The sequence below is a fragment of the Rutidosis leptorrhynchoides genome, chromosome 2 (assembly GCF_046630445.1).
Source record: "Rutidosis leptorrhynchoides isolate AG116_Rl617_1_P2 chromosome 2, CSIRO_AGI_Rlap_v1, whole genome shotgun sequence".
Classification (NCBI taxonomy): domain Eukaryota; kingdom Viridiplantae; phylum Streptophyta; class Magnoliopsida; order Asterales; family Asteraceae; genus Rutidosis; species Rutidosis leptorrhynchoides.
The window spans coordinates 709300449-709313899 of NC_092334.1; the positions used below are offsets into that span (position 1 = coordinate 709300449).

The following is a 13451-nucleotide window of genomic DNA, read 5'->3' on the forward strand; positions in this document are numbered from 1 at the left end:
TGTTGACTAATTTTAACTTTAGCTGACTTTGATAACAAATTCGATTTTAATCCATCAATCGGCATTGACCGATTAATTAAACAGATTTTGAGAAGTCGGAACGGACTACTCTTTAAAATGAGCAATCATAGATTAATCGGAGAGTAATCAGGTTTTTTACAAAAGTGGTTCTAACCGTGAAAGACTCCTTCGCTTACACTTTAATTTAATGTTTATGATTAAAAATTCTTAATTTACGCAAAATTACGTTATTTCATACGGAGTAATTAATAATGTAAAATGATTTATATTATATTATATATAAAATATAAAAACATATAAAAAAAAAAAAAAATCAATATACAATCAAAATCAAGGTAGCTAGCTAGCTAGCTATTTGAAGGAAGGGGAAGGTGCGGAGAATCATAAGTTGCCCCAAATTTTTTGACAACTTCAACTTGGCACTTACAAAAAACCCTTCAACACTCTCACACACCCCCATACATTCATTGTTCCATTCATTCATTCATTCAACAAATCTATATATCTATATATATACATATACAGAAGATTATCATTTATACATTCATAAATAATTTCCCCTAATTCACTCACCTCTCTCGCCATGATGTCCCTAAATTCTTCCTCTTTTGTGGTAATTTTTCAATTCACGTTTCAGTTTTAATTTATATTCATTCTTACCTTTTAATTTCAACGTTATTAGCTTCAATTTTCAGATCAACATTTTTCGGTTGCATCGATTATATATGTGCATATACAAATTTCTGTTATTCTGTACTGATATCTTAAAATGTTTTAACGTTCACAGCTCCGATGTTCAGATCAACTTTTTTCTTATAATTCGTTACGAATTGATTGATGATAAGTTGTGATTGTTATTGATTTGATTTTGTAGAGGAATTCAATTTACGGTAAATCGAGGACGCAATCGCAGTCGATTAGGTTACCGGTGAGGCGGAGCACGGTGGTTGCTATGATGAACTCAAGTAATCGAAATATCGATGTTTCGGTGGATAGTGCTGTTAAGGAAATGAATGCTCCGGTAGCTGTTGAAGCTACTGAAATTGATAGTAATAAAAGGAGTACGGGTGTTGGTGGTGGTGTTGAAGATGTGTACGGTGAAGATAGTGCCACCGAGGAGCATTTTATTACTCCTTGGTCTGTTTCGGTTGCTAGGTAACAACTCGTCTCGATGATATCTATGCTCTATATATTTGTTTATTCATTTTTTGTACTTCAAATAATTTATTCTATTTTATTTATTTATGTATATTAATAATATTATTTATGTATATGTATATTATAATATTATTTTATGTATATGTATATATATGTATGTATTTAGTTGTGTGGTGATGTGTAATAATGCATTAAAATACAGATGAAAAAGTAGATTTTGGTTTAAATATGGGTTCTATTTTTAGGAGTAGAACTAATAATAATTAGGTTTAAGTTTGTTAATGGTGAACGATTCTTTGCATATTTCTTATCAACTTTTTACCCAAAAGGTTGTTTAACAGATAAGAAAAGGAGGTTGTGTATGTTTGTAATATTTCTTTGTATAATCTAGAGAAATATCGCTCGTGGCAAAATTTGCAAGTGGATTACTACTTCTTTATGTGGGTTGGTTGGTGGGTAGGTGGACTCTTTAATTTATGTGTTTTTGTATTAAATTAATTGTAATTGTAAAACATTCGATAGGAACAAAGGGGCTTCATGTTAGGCTACTATAGAGTATAGACAACACAATCTTTATTTAGGAAGTTGAGAAAACAAGGCAGGACCGTTTATTTGAATAAAAAAAAAAAAAAAAACTGTAGGGGATAGGCCAGATTTTTATTATTTGACTCTCCTAAATTATGAAGATTCCAAAATTCCAAATAATGGTATATGGCATATTGAGAGCTTTTCTTGTAGTCAATTTGTTGTTGTTCGAAATATTGATAGTTTTGATATTGAGCGTGCCAAAGATGTCAAAATGGTATTTTGTCATATAGTTAAATCCATAAGTGATGGGTAACATTATCTCTTTTATGTAGTGGCTATTCATTGTTGCGAGACCCACACCACAACAAAGGTCTGGCATTTACTGAGAAAGAAAGAGATGCCCATTATTTACGTGGTCTTCTTCCTCCGGTTGTTGTCAATCACGATCTCCAGGTAATTAAATTTGTTTGCCTTTGTCTTATCATCCACTTTTGACCCATCTACATGTGATGTCTGATCTTTAACGGGTCAAATTGTGGCTCAAGTTATTAGTGAAAAGGAAATAGCCCAAATGGGTTTATAGTGGCCCATAGAGTGTTTAAAATGCATACAACCTTCTAAATTGTTTTACTGAAATTAGTAGCTTATTTTGTGTCGATAAGGTTTTTGTAACTCTATTTGTCACACTACCCTTCTTTTCTTATAATAAATAAATCGAACAAGTGTTTTGGCTGAAACAAACCAACTGGATGCCCACTAAAGGTCAAGTCATCCGTTTTGACCCATTACCGAACCTGCGCGTCATATCCATTTTGTCTCTTCTAGTTGAATATGCCAATATATTCAGAAGATTTATCTTCAAAATGCTGATAAACAGGTAAAAAAGATGATGCATAATATCCGCCAATATCAAATACCTCTGCAACAGTACCAAGCTATGATGGATCTTCAGGTAAATCTTGCAAATTATTCATTTCTGTATATGAATGAATATCTCATATAGGTTTTATTGATATCCCCTTGGTATGTCAAGGGTTTTTGCACCTTTTTGTAAATAATTGCTTTGCTTTCTTATCTGCTCTAATTGTGTATGTAACTATGATGCTGGTCCGCAGGAGAGAAATGAAAGGCTTTTCTACAAGCTACTTATTGAAAACGTTGAGGAGCTTCTCCCAATTGTATATACTCCAACTGTCGGTGAAGCTTGCCAAAAATATGGGAGCATTTTTAAGCACCCACAGGGTCTATTTATTAGTTTAAAAGACAAGCAAGTTTCCATCACCATTGTTTTTTATCCGTTTATGGACACTCTTTAATCTTTTATTGATTCAATGAGCTAATAATTGTATTCATAGGGGGAAGATCCTTGAGATTTTGAAGAATTGGCCCCAGAAAAAAATTCAAGTTATTGTTGTCACAGATGGTGAAAGAATCTTGGGCCTCGGAGACCTGGGCTGCCAGGTAAATGGTTTCTTCATAATAGTTTGTTGTTTATATATGCTTCTTAGACTTTGTGTCTTGCAAGGTTGTGGGTTGGATAATGGTTTGATATAGCACCTCTTTTCTCTAGCTAGCTCTTTGTGCTAGAACTGTAACCAGTTGATACGATTGTATAATTAGCCTTGTGGTTTTGTGACAGTGATATGCTTGTACTGTTTATCTTTGCTCATTAGTGTAATAATAAGCATGTTAATTCAAGATGAACCAATCTTATTGGTGATTTATTTACAAATCTTATTCTTACATGCACTTAACAGGGAATGGGTATACCCGTTGGAAAGCTCTCTCTCTACACAGCGCTTGGAGGAATTCGTCCTTCTGCTGTAAGTATATTGAATGTTTATGGGACTATTATCTGTGGCGAATCTAGGATCAAAACCCAATGGGGTCCCGAATTTTTTTCCCAATACAAATTATATTTCAAGGGTATTTTAGTGGTCATTTACCTTTAAAAATCTATAAATCCTGAATATATATGGGGTCCTATACTTAAATTTAGTGGTGTCCTATATAAATTGGAGAATAGATTATTAAAAAAAAAAATTTACACATGTGGGGTCATAGGACCCCATGGCTATACACTTGGGCTCGCCACTGACTATTATTAGCCTTATGTTACACACGACTTTATTTTGTTTGATAGTCCTTAGCTTAAACCTCAATGCTAGCTACTACGTTCTTAAATGCTTTGACCAAATCATTTTTTGGAAAAAGTAACCATACCAAATTAGCCCAGTGGTACTTGGGGTGGCTAGTGAAAGGGTCGGAAACGGTCCCGATATAATATGGCAAATGTATGCTTGCACAAGAATCTAAATTTGGAAGGCGGGACTTACCTAGACAATCTGAAATGACCAAGATCTTTGAACTTCCTGTTATTATTTTTCAGTTAAAATTAAGGTGGCAAATTGGATGGGTTTGGTAATGGCCCAGAACGGGTGCCCTCACAAAGTTAAAATTTTTCATTAATAATTATTATCTCAGATATGATTACATATTTCCTTTCTGTTTTACAATAATTTTATTCTTTGAATGAAATGAAATAGGGGGTTTTATGCATTAAATACATACACACACATATACTATTCTTCGATCCGTTAACCTTTTACCCATCTAATTTTTCTCAACTTTTATTTCTTTTCACCTTAAAATATAAAGCAGAACCTAAATTGACCCTTTCATAAGTCAATGGGTCGAAATGGCCACCTCTTTTTTTTATCCCTTTTCAGCTTTTCTTATATTTTTGCAATATACGGCTCTAGTTTTTGAGTCGACAGCAAGCGTCGATTTATTGGCGACTTGACTGACTCTTAGAGCTTAAAGTAAATTTCAGGCAGGATTTTAAACCCATGGAAATTTGATTTTACCATTTTCATGGCGTCTCAAATTTATTTTATTTTTTAAAATTTTTTTCCTACTTATTGGCCGGAGGTCCACTCGGAAGCAATCTCTCTATCCGTCGAATAGAGGGATGACTTTCTCTACTTTTGAGAGTGTTTTCACTCTGGGTAGAGAAATGACTTGTCCCTATTCTCGGATAGGGGAAGGATTGTCTACATCTCACCTCCCCATACACCACTTATGTGGTATTGGGTTTTGTTGTTGTTGTTGTTGTTGTTTATATTTTTGCAATAGTGTAACAAATTGTAATAATATCTTATATATCTGCAGTGCTTACCAATAACTATTGATGTGGGCACCAACAATGAGAAGATGTTGAACGATGAATTCTACATCGGTCTAAGGCAAAGGAGGGCGAGTGGACAGGTTAACTAGCTTTCTGAGTCTTAACATTAATTTTTTTTTTTTTGGAATAAGCTGTGTACCAAGTCAGTTATGTTTCTAAAAATTTCAGGAATATGCCGAACTTATGAGTGAATTCATGTCTGCTATCAAGCAGAATTATGGGGAAAAAGTCCTTATTCAGGTTAGAAATGTCCCTCGTGGTTCATTATCACATATGAGAGATGGTATTCTTAACCTCTGTTTATCTTCTCTTTGCAGTTTGAAGACTTTGCAAACCACAACGCCTTTGATCTACTTGAAAAGTATAGAACCACCCACCTTGTTTTTAACGACGATATACAGGTATATAAATAAAGTATTGATATTTAATAAATTTAGTGGTGGAGTAACGGGGCTATCTGGTAGGTTGGGTAATGGGTAGTGGTATGGGCTGAATGAGCTGGATCCGTTGACCTTAAATTCTGAAATATTTTTTCTTATATTTTTTTTTCTATTTGTAAGCGTTTACAAAATATAAAAACATATATTAAAGAAAAATCTGGATCGTTTTATCAAAGAGAATAAGGAGGCCTTATGGATAAAGAGTTACACACTTTGGTCGACTTCCAATCCAATTGACCCATTTACTTTTTAGCTAATTGTTTTGCTTAACACTGAAGAGCTAAATATAACCCGAACCAACCCGTTCATAACATAAATAAATGGACTAAAGTTGGTACTTGTACTCATATATACATGCTTTTCATATGTTTAAGATACAATCATTTTCATTTTGTTTTAGGGTACGGCGTCAGTGGTGCTTGCAGGGCTTATTTCTGCACTAAATTTAGTTGGTGGATCCTTGGCAGATCATAAGTTTCTTTTCCTTGGAGCTGGAGAGGTCAGCCATGCTTCTTTTATAACAAATTTTCTTTTGCCACTTCATTCTACTTGTTTCCTATTTTTTCCACTGTCTCTTAATTTTGGCTAATTTACAATGCAGGCTGGTACAGGGATTGCTGAACTCATAGCTCTTGAAATTTCAAAACAGGTTAGAAAACTCTTATATTGTAACCTACGGCTCACAAAAGGGCACACTGATACCAAAGTAAGAAGGTAGAATATTAATGGAGAGGTTATATAATGGATCGTATATTACAATTATTATGCAGACCAATGTTCCATTGGAGGAGACCCGCAAAAAGGTTTGGCTTGTGGATTCAAAGGTAATAAATATGAAATGACTGCATCATTTATTTCTTATTATTAGTATTATTTCCTCGCATGACCAATAATAGCTTTTCTTTTGGTTACATAATTATAATTATGTAGGGGTTGATCGTTAGATCTCGCTTAGATTCACTTCAACATTTCAAGAAGCCATGGGCCCATGATCATGAACCCGTTGAGAATTTTTTGGATGCTGTCAAGGTCTAGCTCTCTCTCTCTCTCTCTCTCTCCCTCTCTCTCTCTCTCTCTCTCTCTCTCTCTCTCTCTCTCTCTCTCTCTCTGTGTGCGCGCGCGTGCGCGTGCGTGCGTTTGTGTGTGTGGCAAATTTAGAGGGTCGGTTCAAGGTGATTTGCCTACAATTTTCACGTTTTTATTAAAAAAAAAGGGGGGGGATGGTGGTCTGGTTTCATGTTAATTTCTCTTTTCTTGTGTAACCAGACAATCAGGCCAACGGTGTTGATTGGATCATCAGGGGCAGGGCAAACATTTACTAAAGAGGTTGTTGAAGCTATGTCGTCTTTCAATGAGGTAACTTACTCGTACATCAACATGAACATTTAATTAAATTGACTGCCTCAAGAACAATAAGAAAGAGAATGCTCGATGACCAAGTGGCTTTTGCAGAAACCTATTATTCTGGCTCTTTCCAACCCGACTTCACAATCAGAATGTACAGCTGAGCAAGCTTATACCTGGAGTGAGGTATAATTACTATCCTTCTAATGTTCTATCTACATTGTACATAGCCTGCACAAACTAAACACCTCTTTAACTGTGTGTGTGAAACATGATATGTTGTATGTCTGCCTCTTTATTGTCAGTTGAACTCAGGGTGATAAACATTACATTTTCTTGTATCTATTGTGTCTATTACAGGGTCGTGCCATATTTGCCAGTGGAAGTCCATTTGCACCTGTTGAATACAATGGAAAGGTCTATGTCTCCGGCCAGGTCTCGGTTTCTTGAACCTATAAATTGATACATAAGCTCTATAATTTTCTTAAAAAATTTTACAAAGATTTGATTATTTTTTTCTGTTCTTCATTTCAGTCCAACAATGCCTACATCTTCCCTGGTTTTGGTCTGGGTTTGATAATTTCTGGTGCAATCCGTGTTCATGATGACATGCTTTTAGCAGCCTGTAAGTTGACAGTTTCGGTGCTAACTGAACTGATGCACCAACTGATTAATGACATATTATGACATGTTAATTTTAACCTATCCACTAAATATGAATCTTATTATGTTGCTGAAGTGTCAAGCAGCTAAACTAGATAAAATTGGCAGTAAAGATTGGGTAGAATGCCGTCCAAAGCTTATTTAAGATTGTTACATTTTTCTTAATCTTTTTTTAGAAGAATAAATTGAATAATTATCATATATAATAGTTTTGACATTTCTTTCAATACATCGATTTTTCATAACATTGATGAAAAAAAATTTTGGTAGATAAACCCAGCTATCTCCAGTGTTTAAATATCAACAGTTTGACCCAAACCCATATTTGACCCATTATTCAATCCCCCAGACCCCCTCAATTTGCTATATCTGATGACATTTGTCTTGGTAAGATAACTTGTATGCGTGGTTTAGTAATTGTTACTTTATCATATTGGAATTTAATTTAATAATTACTTAATTTTTGTTATATGAAATAGCCGAGGCACTGGCTGAACAGGTTACTCAGGAGCATTTTGACAATGGGCTAATTTACCCACCGTTCACTAACATCCGCAAGATTTCTGCTCATATTGCAGCCAAGGTGGCGGCCAAAGTATATGAACTTGGTAAGATCTCTTTCCATCATTGTGTACTTGACAAAACCAAAAAACCCGAGTCAGCACCAGAACCAGGATCAGTCCAGATTCAGCTATGTCTGGTTCGGCTACTGGCTTGGGACATTCTATCAAACCGGATTTTGGTTCTATAGTATTTCAAAAACCAGTTCTCAGTTAGGTCTGGAACTGGAACCGACCTAGAATTAAACCAGAACCAGTACTGAAACGGTATAGGCTGGTCCGAATTCAGTATCAGTATCCATCTCTTATTTTATATTTTTTCTGGTTTGTTTTTGATGTGGTCCAGTTTGAATTTTAACATCGCCGTTATTTAGTTTAAACCTACAATGGCTTGTGCTAAATCACAAGGCTTACATTTTCATTACCTTTTTGGGTTCTGTAGGTTTGGCAACTCGTCTTCCCCATCCCGAAAATCTTGTTGCATATGCTGAGAGCTGCATGTACAGCCCCAAATATCGCAACTACCGTTAGATATAATGAATAAAATGAATATTCCGCTCTGAATCTGATTCTGGTAGAGCAATTGATTTAGAGGGTTATTTTGGTATGTTAGATGCATGTTGTATCATTAGGCATACATCTGTGCATGTTGTATCATTAGGCATACATCTGTGTTTTGACCATTATAAGTGTGAGATCTCAGTGATTGATTTTTAGTTTTGGTGATGCAATTTGTTTGTTATATTAAAATGCAACTCTTCTGTTATTTTATCATTTTCATGACAATACATGAGTGTGAATGGTAGTTACATGAGAGTGAATGGTAGTAATGCGATTATGCGAGTATGCGACTCTTTTTTTCTCTGCGTCAAACAGTTGCTACGAATTTTCCAAAAAACATGTTTAATTGAGTTAAATTTCAGTTCGTACTTCGTGGTAGTTAGTTGAGTAACACGTAGCTAAAACTAAATTGATGGTTACACATACGGTGCAAACAGCGCGTACATGGTGAAAGGCGCAGGTTCTACGTATAAAAATCACTTCTCCTAATGCACCAAAGTAGATTGAATGGGTTAACACTTCACTCATATGTTCATTTCGATTAACTTGTTTTTTGGTATATGCAGGGGAAATTTATCTAATCAACCTTCATACTATACTAATTACCTATGAAACTAAATAAACATCAAGAGAGTAGGGTCTAGGTTAACTGTTATAACAAACATCGTAAAATCTTTCAATCAAAGGTAAGGATTACTCAATTGTAACACATTTATATTTTGTGATCTATTCAAAATTTAATTTGTGTTTGGGGAAAAAATATACAACAAAGAGTATTGTTGTAGAATTTGCAGATGTACCTGTGGCTGTAATCAACATCAATTGTTCCGTTTTAGTTCAAACTACTTCAACATTAACTGAAGTGTAATATAAAATAGGAGTAGTACTTTTTGTTTTTCCACAATATTGAACACTCGACCAATTTTTGTTGAAAAGCCAAAACACTCGACCAATTTTAACAGAGCTTTTCTTTTATATGACAAACGTTTAAACAAAGGGTTAAAGCTATAAAAAGGTTACATGCTTTCATTTTTGTTCCAATGTAGGCTATATACTTTTAAAAAGTGTACTCATGTCAACAAAAATGACTTGCTACCGGCTAAATCGGTTAAAATGATAATGTGGATTTTTTTCTTTTAAAAATATGGCGTGGAAAAAAAACCCTGCAACTTATTCTTCCATAAATAGGCTATATACTTTCATTTTTGTTCCAGTGTAGGCTATATACTCCAAAAAATACCAATGTAGGCTATATACTTTCAAAAAGTGTACTTATGTCAACAAAACACAATTTTAGTGTTCTTCATGAAAACCGCTCTTGTTCTTCATTGAATTGTGAAATCGCTGTGGATTTTGAATCTTAATACTTCACAAAAGCTGTTAGTCGATGCTATTGGCATCATTTTCAAGTAATTTGAAGCTCCGATTAGATGATGATGTTGATACGATGAAGATGATGATGTTAGCAGGTTTTTAAGTTTTGTTGGTATACATCGATACACCTTTTAAGAGTATATAGTCTACATTGGTATTTTTATGAGTATATAGCCTACATTGGAACAAAAATGAAAATATATAGCCTATTTATGACTTTAACCCTTAAACAAAAAGTATTATTGTAGCATTAGCAGATGTTCATGTAACCTTAAACATTCTTGTATTTCACTTGGGTTGCATCGTTTGTTGCATAAGTGTTTGTTTTCAGTATTGTGTATGTATGTTTCATGTCGGTCATGTATGTCAGTCTTGCATGTATATTAGTATTAGATGGGTCCATGTATGTTGTTCAAGTATCATTTGTAGCCCCACTAGATGGGCCAATGTGTTTGGTTGTTTTTAATGGAATGATTCAGCGCTAATTACAGAATTGTTTAACATTTATCGCGTTTGTTTATAAACTCTGAATTACAACTTGTTCTGAATGCAACAAATATACCTGCTTAGCCATTCAGAGTTAAACTTATTTGTTAGGCATTAAACAATTTTTTTCTTTTAATATCATTATCATATCATTATTACTAGTGAAATGACCCGTGGAACCACATGTTTGTTTAAACGAAACAGTTTAATGTTATATTTTAGGTATTAAGTGAATTTAAACGCTAAAGTCATTTAGTTCAATGACCCGAAGGATTCCGACTAAGAAACTTCTCGTTGTTTTTAACAAACACATAGATGTGCTTAACTTGTTCGGAATAAATGAACTACATTTATTCTCTCACCATTATCTTCCAATTTTTATCGTAATTAATATTTCCCTTGTCATAAAAGTCTACATTAGAATCTTTTATTGAAACGTGTATTTTCATACATATATAACGTAATTAATCTCGTAAAGAGAACTCATATTTGAATTTGAATAATAATAATATAATAATAATTAATAATTAACGAGAGTGAATTTTTTCCCGAAAAACATGAAATAAATAAATAAGTTGATTTAATTTAATTAGTCATTAATTAGATTAATGACATCACCTTAAGGGCTTAGATTTTTTTTTTCTTTTTGATTTTTTCTTAACAAATAAATTAGCCTAATAATGACAGGTCACACTTTGGCCAAGTATCCTACAAAGAGACTCCTGAGAGCCAGAGTATTAAAGAAATGGCCATAGGAATGGGCGCATCATGACATCGTAAGATGTCTCGCCCGAATGAATTGGTTGGTCTTAAAAATGTTATAATAAGTGAACGAAAAGAGTAATAAGAAGTGAAAAGGACAGAGACACTTCCCAACTAGAAAGCAAAGTTACCGCTGATGGTATACTTAGGGTGCGTTTGATAAAACTGAATGATTTAGCACTGAATGATTCATAATCTGAACGGTTCAGAGTCTCTTAATGAATTTAGTTCTGAATGACAATAAGCTGTTTGATAATCATTTTGAATAAACAATATGAATCAATTAAATCAACTTGTTATCGTTTAACATTAACAAAAACTTCAATATACATATTTGATAAGTGTACTGGATACGATTTAAGAAGAATATTACATAAATTTAGCCTCTTAATGGTTAAGAGAGTGTTTTGACTCTGAATGGTTCAGTACTGAATAATGAACCATTCAGCACCATATCTCATTCAGAGGTCAGAAACAAACGCACTGAATGCTGAATGGTTCAGCATTCAGTGCTGAACCATTCCATTAAGAGGTAAACAAATGCACCCTTAGTGTAAGCGAGCTCTAAGATCACATCTTTGGAATAAAATCCAGTTGGAAAAGGAAATCCAATTAGAGATGAGCTGCCCATGAGGATCATGGCATAGGTAAAAGGCTTATGTACGCCCGAGAACCTCTTCAATAGAAGAACCCGTGTGAGTGGGAAGAGATTGAATCATTCATTCATCTTTTATGTCTTCTTCCGTGATCTATTTCATGTCAACTCTAATTAGTTATAAAAAGGCCTACTTTACAAAGGGAACGTAGTTTCCCGGGAACCAAGTGGTTCCCGGTAACCGGCCACACCGGCTCGAGAACCTTCGTTATCGTCAGCATTCGGTACTCTCTCGATAGCTTCCTCTTTTCGGTGGTAGAAGGGAAGCTCGTCCTCTTATTGTAATGAACTACATTTATTCTCTCACCATCATCTTCTAATTTTTATCACAATTACTATTTTTCTTGTCATAAAAACCTACAATAGAACCTTTTATTGAGACGTGTATTTCGCATACATATATAACTTAATTAATATCGTAAAGAGAACTCATATTTGAAATTTGAATAATAATAATATAATAATAATTAATAATTAATGAGAGTGATTTTTTTTTCCCGAAAAACATGAAATAAATAAATATGTAGATTTAATTTAATTAGTCATTAATTAGATTAATGACATCACTTTAAGGGCTTAATTTGTTATTTTTTTTTGATTTTTTCTTAATAAATAAATTAGTCTAATAATGATATCATCATTGTAGAATTTTAATTAATAGTTTATATAGAAGATTATTAATTATTAAATTATCAAATTATATTATTAAACAATTATATTATTTTATTTATTCATGTAAAACGTTAATATGATTATTTTACCTCTGATTATCAAACATATTATAGTTTTAAACAAACATTTAATTATATTATATTATATTATATTATATTATATTATATATACATTCAATTAGAAGTTAATGAACAGTAATTTTCAGTTGAAATCCAACTTAAATATCAATTAGAAGTTAATGAACAGTAATTTTCAGTTGAAATCCAACTTAAATATCGATGTTTTTAACTCTTAATATATTTAATGCCGTATTTTAATACAATGTAAACACAGAGCAGTGGTTGAGCACTCATATATTTCATAAAATGGTCATGGTTCAATTCTTGAATAAACCTTTCCTTTTTTCCTTTATTATTTTTCAATTATTACACATTATTTCCCTTTTTCTTTTTTACTTTTCATTATGCACCCTTGATGTTTATTTAATTTTAGATTTAATCCTCCCACTCTCACTCTCATTCTTTTATTTATTTTTCTTATTTAACATTTTTACAATATTGTATGATTTTTTTTTTTTAATTTTTATTAACCACTTTTTTTCTACTATTTTACTTAAAATCTTTTTTATTTTTTTACTTTTGTTCTCTTTTCTTTATAATTTTTTTTCAACTCAACACTTTTACTGTTAAAATTAAAAAGAATATTCAAAAATATATTGATTTTAACTATTTTAATTATTGATTTGAAACATATTTTCTTTTTAATTTTATTAGGGTTATTAACGTTTAATTATTTAATTAAAAGATAAATTATATACAACGAAATGATAAATAATTATGTTATATAAAAAATATGAGGTCCGTCGTCGCAAAGCGTGGTTGACCCAAATCTTGTTTAAATCATTATGAACCTTTCGTATTTGTAACAAACACATCATCATATCATATTAATATATTAATATTATATTAATATTAATATTAATATATATTAATATATACAAATACAAATTAGGGTTGTATCATGTTTCTTGAAAGGTCAAC

The 13451-nt window shown here is 32.7% G+C and overlaps 1 protein-coding gene across 1 annotated transcript; it reads left to right on the top strand.

The window, feature by feature from the left end:
• The first annotated feature begins 480 nt into the window (after positions 1 to 480).
• On the top strand, positions 481 to 8632 carry LOC139894693 (NADP-dependent malic enzyme, chloroplastic-like). Its single transcript, XM_071878105.1, has 20 exons — positions 481 to 634; positions 896 to 1176; positions 2040 to 2160; positions 2585 to 2659; positions 2823 to 2974; positions 3063 to 3168; positions 3465 to 3530; positions 4879 to 4974; positions 5063 to 5134; positions 5212 to 5295; positions 5735 to 5833; positions 5936 to 5983; positions 6105 to 6158; positions 6265 to 6363; positions 6601 to 6690; positions 6787 to 6864; positions 7039 to 7113; positions 7213 to 7303; positions 7821 to 7949; positions 8344 to 8632. The coding sequence occupies exons 1-20, from the start codon at positions 605 to 607 to the stop codon at positions 8430 to 8432; spliced, it is 1935 nt and encodes a 644-aa protein (XP_071734206.1). The 5' UTR covers positions 481 to 604; the 3' UTR covers positions 8433 to 8632.
• Positions 8633 to 13451: the final 4819 nt, after the last annotated feature.